General features: G+C 37.1%; 1 protein-coding gene across 9 annotated transcripts in view; it reads left to right on the forward strand.

The window, feature by feature from the left end:
• sncaip (synuclein, alpha interacting protein) overlaps positions 1 to 18,410 on the forward strand; it is a 121,487-nt gene extending 103,077 nt beyond the window's left edge. For 7 of the 9 annotated variants that reach the window (XM_072584356.1, XM_072584349.1, XM_072584342.1 and 4 more), the window contains exons 7-10: positions 1,772 to 1,897; positions 2,771 to 2,940; positions 5,808 to 5,897; positions 9,450 to 18,409. In XM_072584356.1, coding sequence (XP_072440457.1) covers positions 1,772 to 1,897; positions 2,771 to 2,940; positions 5,808 to 5,897; positions 9,450 to 10,533 — 1,470 coding nt within the window. In that variant the 3' untranslated portion in view covers positions 10,534 to 18,409. Of the gene's footprint in view, positions 1 to 1,771; positions 1,898 to 2,770; positions 2,941 to 5,807; positions 5,898 to 9,449 lie in introns of all 9 variants that reach the window. The other 2 variants (XM_072584386.1, XM_072584381.1) reach the window with 1 other exon arrangement.
• Positions 18,411 to 18,796: the final 386 nt, after the last annotated feature.

Here is an 18,796-nt window from a genome sequence, read left to right on the forward strand (position 1 = left end):
TTTACTCAGCCATGCACAGCTGAATACACATTCTACAGCAGGAATAGTTTCCACCAGTAGCAATACTATCCAAAGGGATCATCAACTACTTTATTTTTTTGTCATCAACTATATTCTGATTAGTTGCTGATTAATTTCTGCGGTCTCTAATTGGGATTTCAAAAATGTTTGGTGACTTCCAGCATTACTAACATTTTGGTGTGACACATTTTAAAGGTTGTTTTACAAGTCATTTATTGTCAGACATTTATTGTCAGACATGGATGCATTAGTTTTAATCCCCCTTAGACTACACCATGACAATGAAAATGAGCAGTGGCTACACAGAAAATAAGCAACTGGAATGGAGGGGATGCTGAAGGTTACAGAGAAGATTTCTTCTTCAGTAACATTCAACACCTGTTCCAGCCAAAATTAATCTCTTCCTTTAAGTGATAAAGACAAGCTTTATGTCTTGTAGCATCATACAACCTTTGCTCCCTGCTGGCATATGGTAATTCAGCATTTTGCTTTGCACTGTTTGCATGCTGCAATCACTTTAAGTGAACAGGCAGCACAACAATGCATGCTTATCAAATGTAATTCATCACCCATCAGTAATGATGCTTGCACCTTTTCTTTATGGTTTTTACAATCCCTGCAGTGTGGGAACAGGCCCTTAGGCCCAGTACATCCACACTGACCCTCCAAAGTGTATCCCACCAGACCCATTCCCCTGCCCTATCACTTTATATTTCCCCTGACTAATGTCCCTAACCTGCATATCCCTGGACACTTAGGGCAATTGAGCATGACCAATCCACCTAACCTGCACATCTTTGGACTGTGGAAGGAAACCGGAGCACCCGAAGGACAAGGGGAGAATGTGCAAATTCCACACAGACAGTTGCCTGAAGCTGGAATCAAAACTAGGTCCCTGGCACTGTGGGGAAGCAGTGCTAACCACTGAAACACCATGCCACTGTGAAGTTTTGCAGCTTATCTTTGAGCAGGTCAAAACTATCACTCAAAAATATGAATATTGTCAATTTCCATCCTCCTATTGTTTTGTTATTATCTCAGTCCCAATGCTGTTATAGTTCGTATTTGGACTTTTTGAGAACCTCCTTATTTAACTTCAAAGCTCTACTGGTTAGCCTTTTGACCTACATTCTATGATAACCTCAACTTGCTCAAAGCAGCGTCTTATTTTACACTGAACTGTAATGTTAATGAACTATTAACCTATCCTTTTGCAAACTTCAGTTGACTCTCCATTCCCTCATTATCTTCCTTTTTTACTATTTATGAAAATTAACTTTGTTACTTCAGGTTATTGGTTCTGTTTTATTTTGCAGCAAACTGGAATTACATGCACACTTCATGAACCAAAATGCGACCTATTTGCAATGAAGCAACTTGTTAATGTCTTCCTTATGTTAGAGATGAATAGTTTTTTCTAAAAAAGATCATATAACACAAACATTTCAAGTATGATTAATGAAATCCTCAATTATTAACAGACAAAGCTGCCCAATACTTGGTTTTTATGCTCTTGTGGTGGCTTTGCAATGCAATTTAACTTGTATTTTATACCAGCTTAATGTATTAATGCTTTTTTTATTTTGAAAATTAAGCCATTCGATATGCGTTGATTCACATTTGCCTATGTGGAAGTGTGCCATTTTAAATATTGAAATATTTGGCATTCTTCAGAGGAGATTGTGGTGTTGTGGTTATTGGCACTTGTACATTGTATTCCAAAATTGCTAAAATGGACATATTTTCCTAGGAAAAAGTTCTCCTGTGGCTTCTACAATATATGCAGGAACAAGGAATATCTTTGGATGAAGTTGATCAGTATGGAAACACTGCAGCTCATGTTGCTACCCAACATGGTCACCTGAGTTGCCTTCAGGTATGGGTCACTGATCTATAATAAAAATAGCTTTCAAAGACTTTGAGTAAGATGCACACATTTTCCATCTGTTATTTTGTTTACATGTAGCTTCCAATTAGAATGTAAATAGCTGTTGCAGTAAGTTTGAATGCAGTCATTCCACCTTCAGATCTTGGATTTCAATCACCCAGATTAATGACATAAAAGTTTTCTCTTTCTGCCAGTTGTAAGTGCCCTGCATGAAATGTTTTGTTTTTGTGTAGTCAGGAGGAACCCTCACCCTCGGTTCTCACTCTGCATGGGAGCTGTATGTTTTCCTGCCTTCCCACAATTGATTAACTGCAGCAAACTTTCTGAATTCACCAGTGGCATGTAAATGAGACCTGTGCTTCCAAATGGCTCGGGCCTCATGACAGCAATGACAGATGGGCCAATAAATGTACTCAGCACAGAGAACACCTATTATCCACCTAGATTTAAAACTTACACTCCAGTGCTCAAATTGGACAAACTGACAGAGAGATCTAATTAATACAATATGTGAGAGTTCAGTGCACTATCAAAATACATGATCTCCAGGTATACCACTAGTTTTATAATTAGTATTTTTGTGGTTATATAATTAGTATCAAAATTATAAAGGACAAAAAATGAACAGAGTCCGAAATTTGAAAATCACATTTAGTCTGTGTACCCACATTTTTAAATGTGATTTCTCAAATATATTTGATGTGTTAAAATGATTAAGTTCAATAAATTCAAATAATTTTAAAATATATCTTTCTCATTTTTTTTCTGTCTTACTTCAGAATGTTTATTCCAGATAGTGCTTAAATGACTGTTAGGATTGTTTATTCTACTTTTCATTTATGCTTAAGTATGTTTCCTTAGACCTTAGTCGAATATGGAGCAAATGTGACAATACAGAATCAAGACGGAGAGAAGCCTTCCCAGAGTGCAGAACGACATGGACATACCACTTGTTCACGTTACCTAGTAGTTGTGGAAACCTGTATGTCTCTAGCTTCACAAGTGGTGAAGTTAACAAAACAACTAAAAGAGTAAGTGACAGTGCTGTAAAAATGATAAAAGAAGAAGTAAACTAAAAGTTGCTGAAATATTGAGGAGCATAGTAAATGACATAACAGGTTCTGAAATAATTCTTATTAATTGCTTTGTTTTTGTAATGTAGAAACTGTTTCATTTAGATAGACAAATAAAAGTGTGTCACATCAAATTGATCAATGTTATGGCAGGATATACATTCAACAGTAGAAAATGGCATCTTCAATTTAGAACAGAAACAAAAAAAAACCTCAAAGCCAACTGATCTGGATTTTCCTTATGTTTTCTATTTTTATTTCAGCTTTCCTGCCTCTGCAGTACTTCTGCTTACTCTGAATGTACAGCTGTTTTGATACCATACCTAAGATTTTAGGTAGCCTTAGATCTATGCTGCGCTTTTCCAGCAACACATTTTCAACTATATAGTCATGTTAGTTTCTTTTAATTCAATATATTATGTTTTAAATGTATATATTAGTTGTTTCTATTTCATAGCAGCAAATTAACTGGTAGAAAATATCAGTAAAATCAACTATCCAAGTCATAAGTAAAACATTGTCTATAGTTTATGTTTTGATCAGCATCTCTGTTGTTCCATGCTAACTGGTGGGTGGATAACATTAAGTTTGTATCTATCATTGTAAATATAGCGTCCCTTTGTTCATGAGTTGCATGGTAAAATTTGTCATTCGAACAGCAGCCCTCGATGTTTAGTTTTATATTTTAATTTAGCTTCCATATACAACTTGCTCTAAAATAAAAACAAAATACTACAAATACTGGAGATACAAATACTGATACCTTCAGTTCCCTTGACTACAATTCCTGAAACAATGCTCCTTGTAAGGACTCCAATGCATTATCCCAGTTTCTCCATCTCTGTTGCATTTTCTGTAGGCTGCCTCCAACATGTCCTCCTATTTCCTCAACTGAAGTTCATCCAACCCCTCCACCTGTGGCGATAGGGCCCTCAGTTATGTTCAATCTATTTCATGCGTGTCTGCCCTCACCCTTACTTTTCCTTCAGAACAATGGCAGGGTTTTCCCTGTTTTCATATTCTATCCTACCAGCCTCTGCATTCAGAGGATTATCCTCCCTCATTGCTGTCACCTCTAACAGAATGCAACCACCAAACACATCTTCCTCTCTCTTCCTTTATTGGCATTTCACAGAGACCATTTCCTCTTTGACACTCTGGTCTACTACACCACCATTCCTAACACTTCCTTACACAACTTCCATAGTACCTTCCCATGCAATAACTTGCAGTGTATGTGACCCTTGCCTTTTTAATGACCCCATCCTTACATACCTTCTCGTGAAGCAGTGATTTACTTGTATTTTCTTTGATCTAGTTTGCAGCTCACCATACAGATTCCTCCACTTCAATGAAGTAAACACAGACTGGGTGATGATATTGTGGGATGCTTCTGCTGTGTCCATAAGAATGGAACCAATCTTCTAGTCATTTGACATTTGGATAAAATATCTTGCTCTCATGCTAACATTTATGTCCTAGGCCTGCTGCAGTGTTCCAGTGAAGTTCAATGCAAGCTGGACCAACAGTGGTTCATTTTCCATGGAGTCACTTTGTAGCCTTTGGGACTCAGCATTAAGTTCAACTACTTTATATCATGAACACTGTCTTCTATTTGATTACAATCTTGCTCCATCAAAAAAAAGTTTAGCACGGGGTTGCTCTCAGCAAAGCCAACCTAATTTTGATTATTCGCACTCAACATTAGCACTTATTTTGAATCTGTTTCATTCCTTCAACTCAGTTAACATCCCCTTTGTCTCTTGCTTTAGGCTCCTTCATCATTTGTCACATATACACCTCCTCCCCCTTTTCAACAGCATAAAAATGATTATTTTCTACTCCTTTCAGTTCTGAAAAATAATCGTATCATACTTGAAATGTTAACTTTATTTGTCTCTCAACAGATGTTGGCAGACCTACTGAGTTTCTCCAGCACTTAGTATTTTTTTAGATTATGCAGTATCTTAACATTGCATTGTAGGTTAGTTAACACATTTTCAGGTGTCAATATTTTAATGGAAATATTGCTCGACTTGAATATTACCAATGTTGGCAGCATGGTGGCTCAGTGGCTAGCACTACTGCCTCACAGCACTAGGGACCTGCGTTCGATTCCAGCCTCAGGCAACTGTCTGTGTGGAGTTTGCACATTCTCCCCGTGTCTGTGTGGGTTTCCTCCCTTAATTACAAAGATGTGCAGGTTAGGTGAATTGGTCATGCTCAATCGCCCATAGTGGTCAGGGACGTGCAGGAATAAATATAGGGTAGGGGAATGGATCTGGGTGGGTTACTCTGTGGAGGGTTGATGTGGACTTGTTGGGCCAAAGGGCCTGTTTCCACACTGTAGGAATTCTAATATTGTCAAGTGATTTTGAAAGCAGAGATGTCCTCCGGAGGTTTTCACTCAGCTTCATCACTTTAGTTCCTGTAGGAGGCAGTCATTTCATTATATTTCACTTTTGAGTGTATTCCTCTTCATTGCCAGCCCTACTTATATAGTTGCCAACATACATACATTTATATGTGGTAGACCATATATCGAAAATGCTGACCATTACAGTGCTAGATGTGAGCATGTTTGCCACTTTTACCAAATGTGTACTGAACTTCCAGATACTTGTTTAACAACTCAGCAGAGTGGGCCAGAAATGCATCTGGGAATATAAACTTTTAAAATGCAGTTCAGTGTTGATTGTAATGCAAAGATCTTGCATTACTTGTACATTGTTCACTATAAACATAATTCTTTATTCAAATAATTAAGTGTAACTAAATAGCAAAGACACAGTCCTATGTGTTTATATGTCTGTCTGACTTCATAGACAAACAGCAAAGCAGATCGGCTTGCAAAACCAACTTCAGCATTTCCTACAAGACCAGATGACAGAAGGAGCTGAACCCCAATCTGCTAGGTACCAAATATATGTTCATGCATAAGATTGGTATTTCATTTTTTTTTCATCAAAGGTTTGTGTTTTTCAAAAGGTCCTGAATATTTAAATACTGCAACATAAGCAAATTTAACAACAGAATTACTAATTCAAATTCAGCTGAATCTTGCACGGTACTTAAAGTCAAATATCTTGATACCTATGAATTTATAGATAGTGAACAACATCACACCAACCTGCTTCTCCAAATTGGTTGATGTTAAATCTTAGGTTCTGCAGTAGCCTCTGATATATTTAAACAAACAACATAGGTGTAAATTTGGACTTGTTCCTTCAGGTACAAAAGGGTAAGTTCCTGGTTCCATTGTAATTTTTCCAAACTTATTAAAGTCAACCCAGGAGCAAGGTTATTCATTTCATCTAATCATTTTCAAATGGCAGAAGCTTGACTTCATGATCAGACTGTTACCCTGTAGTTGTTATCCTGTAAAATTTCACACATCACTAGGCTCAGAAGAACTAAAGGAAGTACAGGCTATAGTTCTGTAATAAAGTATCTGTAATCTGTTATTTATAGATTATTTGTCATATTTAGTGGAGTAGGAGGGGAAACAAAACAGCATCATGTTTGCAGATGCTGCCTGACCTGTTGAATGTTTATTGTGTGTTTTGTTTTATTCCTATAATTTTTCTTGTGGTTTTACTCACCAAAGCCAAAACTTTATTCTGTTGATACATCAAAGACATTACAGATCTTAAATAAATTCAAAGGAAGTATGCTTTTTGTTCCCAGTCTTCCATAATTTCAAGTGTAGATTTAAAATGATATTGGGAGTACAGACATTGTCAAATTGTGTACAAGTGAAATTTATTACTTTGGCTGTTTTTTAAAAGGAATTCACAATAAAATTACAAACATTTTATAAGTTTTTGAAGAGCTGTAAGAGATTTTTCAACTCAACTTGAGTTTTCTGAAGGAGCATTTGCAATGCCTGAAAGGAAATGTTAAGAGATAGCTGAACATGAAAGGAGAGGCAATTACCTGAAAATTCACACTGCTAATAAGTAAGGAAGGAGCCCTGAATCCAAAGGGGTAGACAAGGGATTTTAAAAATACATATTTTGGTGACCCTTTTCACTTCTCAAACACTCTCATATTTCTAGCCCACCCAGCCAACCTCCCTCACCATATATGTAATATTTTTTTCCAACTCCTTCATGGCCTCTGTGTTCACAGGCATTTAAGGAGTGTTTACCAGCAATAATAAGAGACATTGCAGGCTTTGTATGTGCAAATTTAATGGTGTTTCGGTTGGTGCCTGCCACTCCAGCATATATTGGAATCCTGTCACTGCATTATCAACCCATCAATATTGATAGACTATTTATCGATGAATGGTGTGATGTGGTGGATGAAGGGTGGAAAGAAATCAAAGTTAAGCTGAAACATGTTCTTGTCTGATATCCGTATTCAGCCATTTTCCAGAAGGTGTAATTTGATATCAATGATAGTAGTTAACACTGGCTAAATATCCTTCTGTTTGTCCAGTATTGAAACCCTTTACTCATCTTTGCAAATTAAATGATTCAGATAGTTTTCTTTCCTATTTTCATTCCCTGTCTTGTTTCTCCTGATTTTACTCTTTGTTCAATACTGCTCCACATTTTTCTCTCTCTTTAACAATTTGTAATTTGACCCAGCAAATAGTTAAGTACTTTTAAAACATAGCAAAATGTCATAGCCAATTTGTATATAAACTTGCTATTCTATGTTAGCCTTGTTGGTTGGCTGGGATACCAAGAGAATTCCACTCGTGCCATAGAATATTTTATGATCACTTAACAGATACTATGATTAAATGCCTCATCTTGAGAACTGTAGCTGGGCAGCATTCCCTCACTATTGCTGTGAACTGTCAATGATAAATGACATACTCAACTCTCAATTGATGCTTGAATACACAACCTTTGCACCTTGCTGCTCAGTCACTATTGACATCTAAATGCAGAAAAAAAATAACAAAATTGATTTTAAGGTGTAAGTTTCCGATCTTTGCGTAAGTGAGATTTTCATATCATGTATGTACTAATTAATTTTAGAATTGCAAATGATATGTATGGGCTCTTTTCCGTAAGTGCTTACTGCAGCATATAGCTTTGCCACATGAATTGGGAAAATTGTAAGTTTGATTGCCTGTTTATGTTGGATCTCCTTGAGGAACCGGGGTGGGGGGGGGAGGTGTAGGGGGAGCGAAAAAAATCAACGTGTGCTATCTGGATGAATCTGATGCCTGCAATGCAGTGCTGTAGACTCTATGCAAACTCAAGTTTCAGTGAAAATGATGGCTGCCATTAAAAGGCTGTGATACCATGGAATTAATTTTAATATGCAAAATAAACCTTTCCTATTTCCAATGGTGAAACTATTTCTGAGGCAAAACTCCTTTGAATGCTCCAGGATAAATATCCAATCAGTCAAAACCCAGCTGAAGTTTTTCAAAAGGCACTTTTTATAAACCTCCAGTTTGCCTATTTGGACCATTGACTCTTTTATCAATAAGAGTTGTACAATGACACATTCATTTTCAGTAGAACAAATTAATGATGTGGTGTACCCCAGCTGTAATGAATTGACATTACATCCAAGCAAAAAACTTAATAAACCAATTTCCATGTAAATGGAGAGCTACCTTTGGACTCAGCCACATTAATATCTAACTGTAAGGCATGCTTCATCAGCAATCAACTTTCTTCCATTAGCTTCACATTTCTTTTTATAATTCTGCATCTTCTAACCACATAGAAATTGTTATTCTCAGTTGTATATCAGTCTCTTAGACCATATCTACTTTTTAAAAATGGTTACATTTTCAGAAGCCCTTTCAGTTTGAACTGTTCCTTGCCATGTCAGGAACTAATACTATTGGGAAACATAAATCCAAGGATAGCCTAAAGAAATTGACCTGTACTTGAAGAGACAAGGTGCTGTGTTTTAAATGAAATTGCTCAGCCAGATTAATGAGACTGGGACTTTTTGCAACTTTCCAACTATTGTGCTTTTTTTGCTACATCTGTACAAATAACGTTATGCAGTTCTGAATGGTGAAACAATTATACTCTATAACCAAGGGAGTTGGGGGACATGAATAAAGTGAAAAAGTAAACCATTTGTTATTGTTTGGATGGGAGACTTGGACTATATAGAGCAATGGATTCTCTGTAATAAACACTGTTGCTGTTCTAATATTACCTCACCAAAACTAATCCTGATATCCACTCCATTTTGTAGGTTGCCCAGGAATTGTCCTAAAAATCACCAACTAAGCAGGTGGAAAATAGCATTAAAACTGTTTCAACTTGTGAATATCTGTGAGAAATAGGTTGTGGCAGGTGTTTCTAATTGTGCTGACATTTTTTAAAAAGTCTTTAGCATTTTAAAAATGAAATTACGTTAATCTTGGTTCAACATAGCAGTTTAAAACATTTCTGGACATTTATAGTACAAATAGCTCATCATTAATTCATGCTTATATATATTGTGTTATGTTTTTGTTTATTTTCTACATCAACCAGTTCCTCTCTACCATCCGAAAACATTAAGAAAACTCATTCATCCTGTGATCAAAGGATGCCAGGCTTAACTACAAACGGGAGTGCGACTACTCACAACAATGAAACAAAACCAAAGGTTACCAAAAAAACAGTACTGAAACAGAAAGGTGAAGAATCCGACAAAATTCTACGTCAGCTCTTGGGGGAAGAGATTTCTGGAAATGTGTGCACACAGGAAAAACTTTCTTTGGAATTTCAAGATCAGCAGGAGGCAAGTGTTGTGACAGGATCTGCAAGGAAAGTCCTGAGAAACAAAAGGGAACTGAAATTGACCAGACTGAGATATTCTCAGAGATCATCTAGTGAGTCAGACACTGACTCCTATATCAGTGAAGATCAGAAGAACTCTCCCATTAAAAGAGCTGACAAACCACGACCAGAGCCCATTGTTGAAAAAGAGGAATGCACTGCAAAAGTCCACTTCATGATTAAAAAGCATGCCTCAGCAGTAGGGAGAATGTTTCCTTTTTCCCTTAAAGCCTCTGGTTCATCAGAGGAACCTAGTAATTCTTGTATTGCTGAAAGCAATGATAAAGTACCTGACTCTCAGCAACAAATAAGAAGTCCAGTCAGGACCCAGTCTGTTGAGGAATCAGTTCTGCCTTGTGCTGACAACACTACCACACAAAAAACTACAAACAGTCCTAAAAGTGCTCTTAAATCACCATCTTCAAAGAGTAGAACTTCTCAGAATTTAAAGCTTAGAGTGACTTTTGAGGAGCCTGTTATGGAAATTGAACAGACAGTTTCTGAATTAGATAACAGGAAGGGCACAGAAAGTGAAGGAACATTACCAAGGTCACCACCTAGTCTAGAAATGGGTGAACCATTGAACAAATATGTTGGACAGTTTTGCTCACCAGTGGAATCTATAAACAGTAACCAGAACAACAATAACTCACAAGCTACCCATTTAGACATGACACCCACACCTAATTTACCACTGAATTCCACAGGAAGGAGATCTGGAGGCTCAAAAGCAAGTTGTGTAACTTCCTCAAAAGTTAATGCCAAGATAGTGAGTGTGTTAAAATCTGCCAAATAATCAACTGTTTTAGTCTTTTTGGAACTTATTAACAATCTAAACTAACATTTCAAAAATTCAAAATAGTATCAAATTTTATTCTATGTACATTTGTATAGAAGAAACCTACCTGAATAAATTTTAAAATATTTTGACCATTCTTTCTTCATGTTTTTTAAAAGATCCTAATGATATAGATAACAGTTTTTAAAGCACTTGCAAACATGCTGTGATTGTTTCTGCATTACAAATATTCAGGTATTTTATATAAATGATGGAGAGGAGTGGAAGATGAATTGTTATAGGATTGATGGTCCATTTTAAATCAATTGCCACATTTAAAATTAGATGCATGAGAAAATCTATAGTGCTTTTCTTACTCCTTTGTGCCCATTTTCTTTATTACTTTCATGTCATTAGTACCTTGGCCAAGTCAGCATTCTTTACATATAAGGGTAAAGATTGCATGCCTTCAAGTTAAAATGGGACATTAAAGCTAACTGTCATCCTGTCCTTACTCACATCTAGTTACTGAATAGCAATTGTGATGAGAAACTGAATTTTTGTCCTTCATCTGCCTGCCATGGTGATTCTGATAAACATTATTGAGTACAATTGCACCCTGGATTAACAAGTCAATGCCTCAACCTTTGAGGAATTCAGAAAATATAGCTTTTGAGGAAGAACTAGAGAAGTAGTTTAGGAAATAGTTTATTTGGACTTCTAGATCTATATTTGAATATCCCTGACATTCTGCTGCCCCTACACCAATACTTTGATTATGAACAGACTTATTTTCTCAAGATATAGGTACCTTCAGTAAAGTCAAATTCCTTTGACATTGGTCAGCAGAGCAGAATTGCTTATTTTTGAAACCAATTTGTACTGAAAAAGAACAGTTCCACCTCAATAGGGTTTAAGATGTTTTCCTGTAAAATTAATCTCGAACTTCAAGCAAGAATAAATGATGATGTCGATAAATGGATAAAGTGGAAGTGTTTGCCATTTCCCCGACAGCAACATCCTCAAATTAAAGAGCACAAATTTATTCCTATTGTTAAAATATGTTCCAATCATTAATTGGGCTTAGTTGTCTGCAACACAACCCAGTTTCCGCAAGCTTCTCCTGAGCCCCTTCTCATGTGAATTTACCACCCTCCCCAACTTTCAATTTAAATCTTCAGTTAAACTCTTCTTGACCCATATCTTTGGTATGCCCATTGACCTTGCCATATATTGTAGCCTCACTTAACCAATGGTTTCAGTCTATGACAATTCTACAGATGCCTACTTCATCATTCCCCTTACGAGCCACCTACATTCCTTCACTATCTGACAACAAAAAGAAAACTCACAGAACGCTTACAACTTGGTGTAGAAATTTAATCTGTCATTTGCCACAATCTTCTGCCACTATTGGATTCCTCAACAATGCTTTTATTTCTATCTTTGCTCTAACCAACAGCAAAACTATCCCAGTTTATATATTATGGCATTTCACTTGATACAGCATCAAATCATCTAACCCACAAGATAGTGAGGGTCGGGTGGAAGGAAGCTGTTGTTTGGAAAATGTTAGAATCCATTATTAAGGAAGAAATAGTAGGGCATTGAGAACAGCTTAATGTATTCAAGCACAGTCAACATTGCTTTGTGAAAGGGAAATCACTTTTGACAATTTTTAGGAGATCTTTGAGGATATAATAAGCAGAGTAAATACAGGAAAACCAGTAGATGTTGTGCATTTGGATTTTCAGAAGGCATCAGTAAGGTGCTATATAAAAGGCTATTGGGCATGATGTATTCAAATGGATTGAGGATTGGTAACATGCAGAAGACAGAGTCTGGATCAATGGGCCATCTTCAGGTTGGAAAAATCTAACTCGTGGAGTGCCACAAGAATCACTAGGTCCCCAATTATTTACTGTCTATATTAATGACTTGAAGGAGGGGACAGAATGGAATGATCCAAATTTGGCAATGATACATAAGTAAGTAGGGGGACAAAAGGAATTTGGTATTTATTGCTAGGGACTTTGAGTTAACAGGGAAATCTTGTTATAACTACACAGGGTATTGGTGAGACCACATCTGGTACTGTGTACATCTTTGGTCCCTATGTTTAAAAAAGATATATTGGTATTGAACACTGTTCAAAATAGATTTGGCAGGCTGATTTCTGGGATGAAAGGGTTGTCTTAGGGGATTACAAATGACCAGAAACTGAACTGGATGAGCCATATAAATGCAGTGGCTTCAACAGCAGGTCTGAGGCTAGAAATACTGCAGTGAGAAACCTACTTCTTGACTTCCTACTTACCTAGATAGTGTGGCTCCAACAACACTCAAGAAGCTTGACACCATCTAGGACAAAGCAACCTGCTTGATTTGCACCACATCCACTCCCTCCTCCACTGAGGCTTAATAGCAGCAGTATGTACCACCTACAAGATGCACTGCAGAAATTCACCAAAGATCCTTAGACATTACCTTCCAAGCCTACAGCTATTTGCATCTGAAAGAACAGGGCAACAGATACCTTGGAACACCACCACATGCAAGTTCCCGTTGGGCCACTCACAATCCTGACTTGGAAATATATCATTGTTCCTTTGGTGGCATTGGCAGGCCCTTGCTATCAGCATTGTAGGTGTATCCAAACTATGTGGACTGTAACAGTTCAAGAAGGGAACTTCCTTCCACTTTCTCCAGTACAACTCGTGATGGACAAATGCTAGCCCAGCGAGTGATGCGAGTGGATTATTAGAAAGGCTAAACAGGATATCCCTGCACTCTCTTCTGCACCACAATCTCTTCCACTCTCTGCGCACTCTTTCCTCCACGTTCCCTCCCCCCTTCTCCCTTTGCATCTCACTGCATCCCCCTCACTGTCTTTCCTCCCTCCCCTCCCTCTCTCCCCACGCACTCTGTTCCTCTCAGCACTGTCTTTCACCCACTCTCTCCTCCCTCCCACTCTCTTTTTACTCCTACTCTCTATGTTCTCCCCACTCTCTTCCCTCCCACTTTCTCTCCCCTCCGATACATTCCCTTTTCACTCTTCTTCCTCTTTTCTTGCACTCTTTTCTCTTCCCACCACTCTTTTACCTCTACAATGTGTTTTGTTCCTCTGCGTCTTCAAACAGTGGCGTCTTCCTCCAATTCACTACTTTATCCTGATGTTGTCCCCTCAACAGCAAGTATGAGGACCTTTTCATTATACTTGTTACCATGATCAGCTTATCCTCAAATTCCCAATCCGTATCCTTCTATCTTCTCCAATTACCATGCATTTACGACTTGCTTTTCCTCAATGCCTTTTGATTTATTAGCTTACACTTACCTATCTGTCTGTAGCTGTCTGTTCAAATCCCTCCAATTTGGTTTGCATGTACCTACGTCAGCTTCTTCAGAGTTTTAAATGAGACCTTCTGTGACCATGTCCCTTCATTGACTTGGCATCTCCAAGTATTGAACCATGTTTCTTTTCTACTGTCTTCTGTTATTCAGCTTTGTAGCTCGGCTTGTTTAAGATCAATTCCTAGTTTATGCAAGCATGGGCACTAATTCCCTAGCAATTGATTTTCCCACCTTTTTTTTGTTACATATCATCACAGAGTACCTCAGATTAATTTAATGGACTGCACCCCACACCAATATTGTAATACATTGCTTCTTGATCTCATCCAGAAACATTGGAGCAGCTTCCAAGTGTATGCTAATGACATTCTGCTTTACTTCTCCACTATTTCCTTGGAACATTCAAAATGCCTTATTACTGTAAAACTCTGAAACAATTAAAACCTCTTCAGCATCAACATTTGGTTGATCATAGCTGTGATCCTTGGTCCCACCATAAATTCCATTGTCTTATCACAAACCCCATTCCACTCATCTTAATTGTAACTTCAGCCTGTTCAACCATGAGCACTATTTCAAGCACCACATATACTTGTTTACAGGTAAATTACGCCCACCTCTGTTATTTAATTGCTTTGATGTTAAAACCCTCATGCATACCTCTGCATTCCACATGTTTGAATACCATAACAAAGTCCTTTCTTGGTCTCGTAGCTTTTCACCCTTGCCCTTTCTGACTAACATCGGTTTGATATATCGAAACATTTTTAAAAACTGCTTCTATATTGTAACTTTATATTCTCCGCCTAATCTGTATAACCGTGCACAGTTTTACAACTGGCATTTTGTGCATTTCCCTTCATCCATCATTGACGCTGAACCTTTGGCTGCCCAGGTCATATTCTGTAGGATTCTTTCCCTCAATCTTTCTGTATTTCACTCTCATAGTTTTCACATACTAACCTCTTCTAACCAGAATGTTTTGACAATGTTTTTGGTTAGGTGTCTCTTTCCTAAGTTCAATATCAAGTTATTCCTTATGCATTAAGCAAGGACATTCCTTATACTAAAGGTTACAGATACATTTTGTTGCACACAGATGTTTTATTTTCCTTTTAATTTGTAAATTTATGAAAATACAATTAATGAACTTTAATGACGACATAAGACAGTTGTCTTATGATACTTATCACTGAAGGGATATTTTTAAAAACTTTGTACTAGTGTGTTTTCTCCATTTTAGAGTTTATTTTATTTCTGCCGTGAAAATGTTTTGTAGCTGATTTGAAATGAGCCAAAAATTTGGTTTTTTTGGATTTATCAGTTAATGCACGTACAACATCAAATGTTCATCATTTATTCACAATGCTTTTTTAACTGAAATATCTTCCACATGATTTGGGCAACATTGGTTATGTTTGAAGTATTATTTTGTTTATTTGGAATTTGAATTTAAGTCCTGTTAAAATTTTAATTTGCACTTGTTTAGTTTCGTTTTTCTTTAGAATCCCATGGCATTATGTTTACGTAGATAAAATTGTAATGAAATCCTAAATATTGGTTTAAAAGCCTCCTGTTAAAGGAAATGCTCTGGAAATTAACACTGGATAGTGAGGTATTGTAATCAGTCTGTGTCATTTATAACAATTTGGCAGTCAAATGTATACTTTGTTTTGGAAAAAAATCTTTCTTGAGCTTTTTTTTATATAAAACTTCAGTCATCTAGGATGACATAATTTAGATACGAGGATTTTTGTTTTCAGCCTCTTGAGGTTGTGATTTTATACAGAACGATAGATTGAAATGTCCTATGTACAGCAATCTTGTATTTTCATGGGATCAAGTCACAAAATATAAAACTGAAACATAACGTCAATGAAGTTCTTTCAGTTATGCCAACATTATACAGTTAGGCTCCGAAAGCTCCAGGAATGAAATACACAATGCGCTCTATTTAAATAAATGTCTTCAAATGAACAAAAGAATTATTTAATTAATTGATTTTATTCTTAAAATACCGAAATGCTTTAAAGAAAGCATTTTCTTCTGTATTAATTACTTGGATGGAATCTTACCATTTTATTGGCTAAATGGGAGTCTTGTTGAGGATCATGTAGTAATTCTTGACACTAACCCAAGCAAATTTTCTCACTGTCTCTTTCCAAACCCATGGCTTTAATTGCCAGTCAAGTCCTTGCAGCAAGAATCAATGTCTGTTTCTATCATATCTTACTACATGCTATTTCCAGAACAACTTGCCATGCACTGGAACTGACTGGAATTTCTGGCGCTGGAGCCATATTTAAAAGGGTATTGTGCACAGGGATAAGCAGTATCTACTTGGCCTTCACAGTTCCTGACATTTGCTTCAGACATGGAAAAGAGGAGAAAATCCTTTCCCCTCTTTATGGGCACAGTCCTGGAGGTCCTGCTTGATAGGGTGATGCAGAATTTGAATTTTCTCTTTCTCCAGGACTAGCCATGGACACCATGATATCAGACCGTGCCAGCCTGGTAAAAGATTGGCAATCATTTGAATCAGTGTCAGCTGTCTGGAGGAATGTCTAGCACTGTAGGAAGAAAACCAATGTCCTTCATTGCTCTGCCAGCCTATGTACCAACATTTCTTTCTGATACATCACACTCACCATCTCTGCTACTGCATTCACATTTGGTCAAGGCTGATACTCTACCACTCTCACTAATGCCTGCTATACATTCCTAAGTCGTCCTCACCTACCCTAAATTACAACACGTGAATCCTGTACGCCCTCTGAACTGTCTCCTTACTCGCTCAGGAAACTTCTCCATCTGCACCAACAATAATAATTGTGACATCCACTTTCTTCTTCTTTATTACCTCCCTTTCTCTCATTCCAGGAGAAAACCAGCCCATATTAGGTTAGAAAGAGTCAAGACCAATTGTGTGCTGCCTGTCACTTGTTCCTTATCTCTTATGAGGATACGATTCTGACTCTAAGTGACTGAAATTCAGTCTGAACTGTTATCAGAGGTTGTACTACTACCAGAATCCTCTGAGCGAAGGCTATCCCCCTTGACAGGACTAATGCCTGCTGACAACTGTAACAAGCTTTCTGTCTTTTTGTCTTTGCCAAATGGCATTGCAAGCCCAAAGTAATATGAATCAGGTGAGGGGGCAAAATGCAAAAAAAAGCAAGGCAGGAATCTGCGAGCATTCCAGCAGGCTCAGAGTGAGTGAACACAATAACGGTGCGTGAAGAACTCAGAGATGCAGTCTGATCCAGTCATTAGCTGCCTGTGTGTCCCTGAGAACAAAATCGCCTTGCTACAGTCTTACAAAAGATAGGTGCCAGTGCAGTCCGAGGTGAAACATTGAAATGCAGAAGCATCCTATAAGTGGATTGATAAAGGCTGACATATATCAGATCAAATCTATCGATATGAGGTGCATGTGGCTGCTGCCAGTTGGAGTCTGTCTGAGATGTTGGTGCCCAGTGGACAACACAGATCTTTTGGAGAAAACAGTGAGTTGAACCTGAAATAAACTTACTTTGGTTTCCATGTAGTGTTTTCATAATCACTACTTTATATAGTGAATTTGGTACAATCATGAACTGTGTCGAGTTGGACTGTTAACCAGCCACTTAACTAACAATCAATTAGAAACTACCACTCCCTTTTAAGGATCTCGCCAGCCTGCTTGAGTAAATTGGGGAAGTTGCAGTGAGTTGATCTCAACATTGAGATGACCAATTTACCGTAGGTCATATTGTTCAGAGCCTGGTAGGATTTCGCCCTCATATTTCTGCATGATTGCTTAATAGATACACTGGACAAATTGATTATTTAATCATGAGGAGTATTTCTGTTTAGCTTTTTGACTTTGTTTATGCTGAAAGTTTTCATACATTTATGTATGGTTGATGAAAATGAATGGAATGTTATATAAAGCCCTATGGGAAAATACCTCATGATAAATTTGTATAATTTTTATCTTTACAGAAGTAGTGACTGTACTATTTCCATAGGACTTGGTTTTAAAAATGTTTATTATCACTGTGCATACCACCTGGTACTCTGGTGCTAAATAATCTACTATGGTTTGATCTGTCAGCACATGTTATTCCTTTATTCAAACAATTTCTTTATTTTTTTTCTAGCCAATTACTGATTTAAAATATCAACATTGTCTATTCCTATTTTCCCGGAATAGCTGCTCAGCAAAATTTTTGCAATTTCTGAATTTTAAAAATATTCATGTGTAGTAAATTCACAATCTTAGCACAAAGGATCAATGCAAATAATAAGTTAATTCCTCCTTGTTAAAATTGACAGAGGGAAAACTTTGAATGCAAACAGGTGGGAACAGAACTTTTAGTTATAATTGTAGTTTGTTATTTTGGAACTTGAAAACTCAAGTCCATATGGGATACAACAATTTGTAAGTGTTCCAAGTATAATATCTCTTTAAGGCAGCTGCTGCCTGGGCACCAGTTGTTTGAGTGAATGATTCTAAGATCTTATACAACTGGAAGTTAGTACCATGGTATTCTTATTGTTACTCTACATTTATAAAGTCTCATTTGTTAGTCCAGTTTTCAAATAAAGAAATACGCTTATTTTTAAAAATTATTTTCTTAATAATTTGTATGAGAATTGCATATTCTTAATTTTGCATGTCTTTACATAACTGGGTTTTTAGAATCCATCTGTTTTTACTTGCATATCTGATTGAGTATTCACCTGCCTGGGACTTTCACAGCAATGATATTCCTTCTGCATATTTACTAATTAAGAGAACTTGGGACGTGGTATGCTTGAATGCTACCTATAGGAACTTAGTTGATTTAGGCTGTTGATACAAAGTGTGTAGAACATGTTCATTAATCTCATGTTTTGTGATGTAAAATTACCAAGTGAGGAATTATTACTGTTTATTTATTGC

The sequence above is a fragment of the Chiloscyllium punctatum genome, chromosome 2 (assembly GCF_047496795.1).
Source record: "Chiloscyllium punctatum isolate Juve2018m chromosome 2, sChiPun1.3, whole genome shotgun sequence".
Taxonomy (NCBI): Eukaryota; Metazoa; Chordata; class Chondrichthyes; order Orectolobiformes; family Hemiscylliidae; genus Chiloscyllium; species Chiloscyllium punctatum.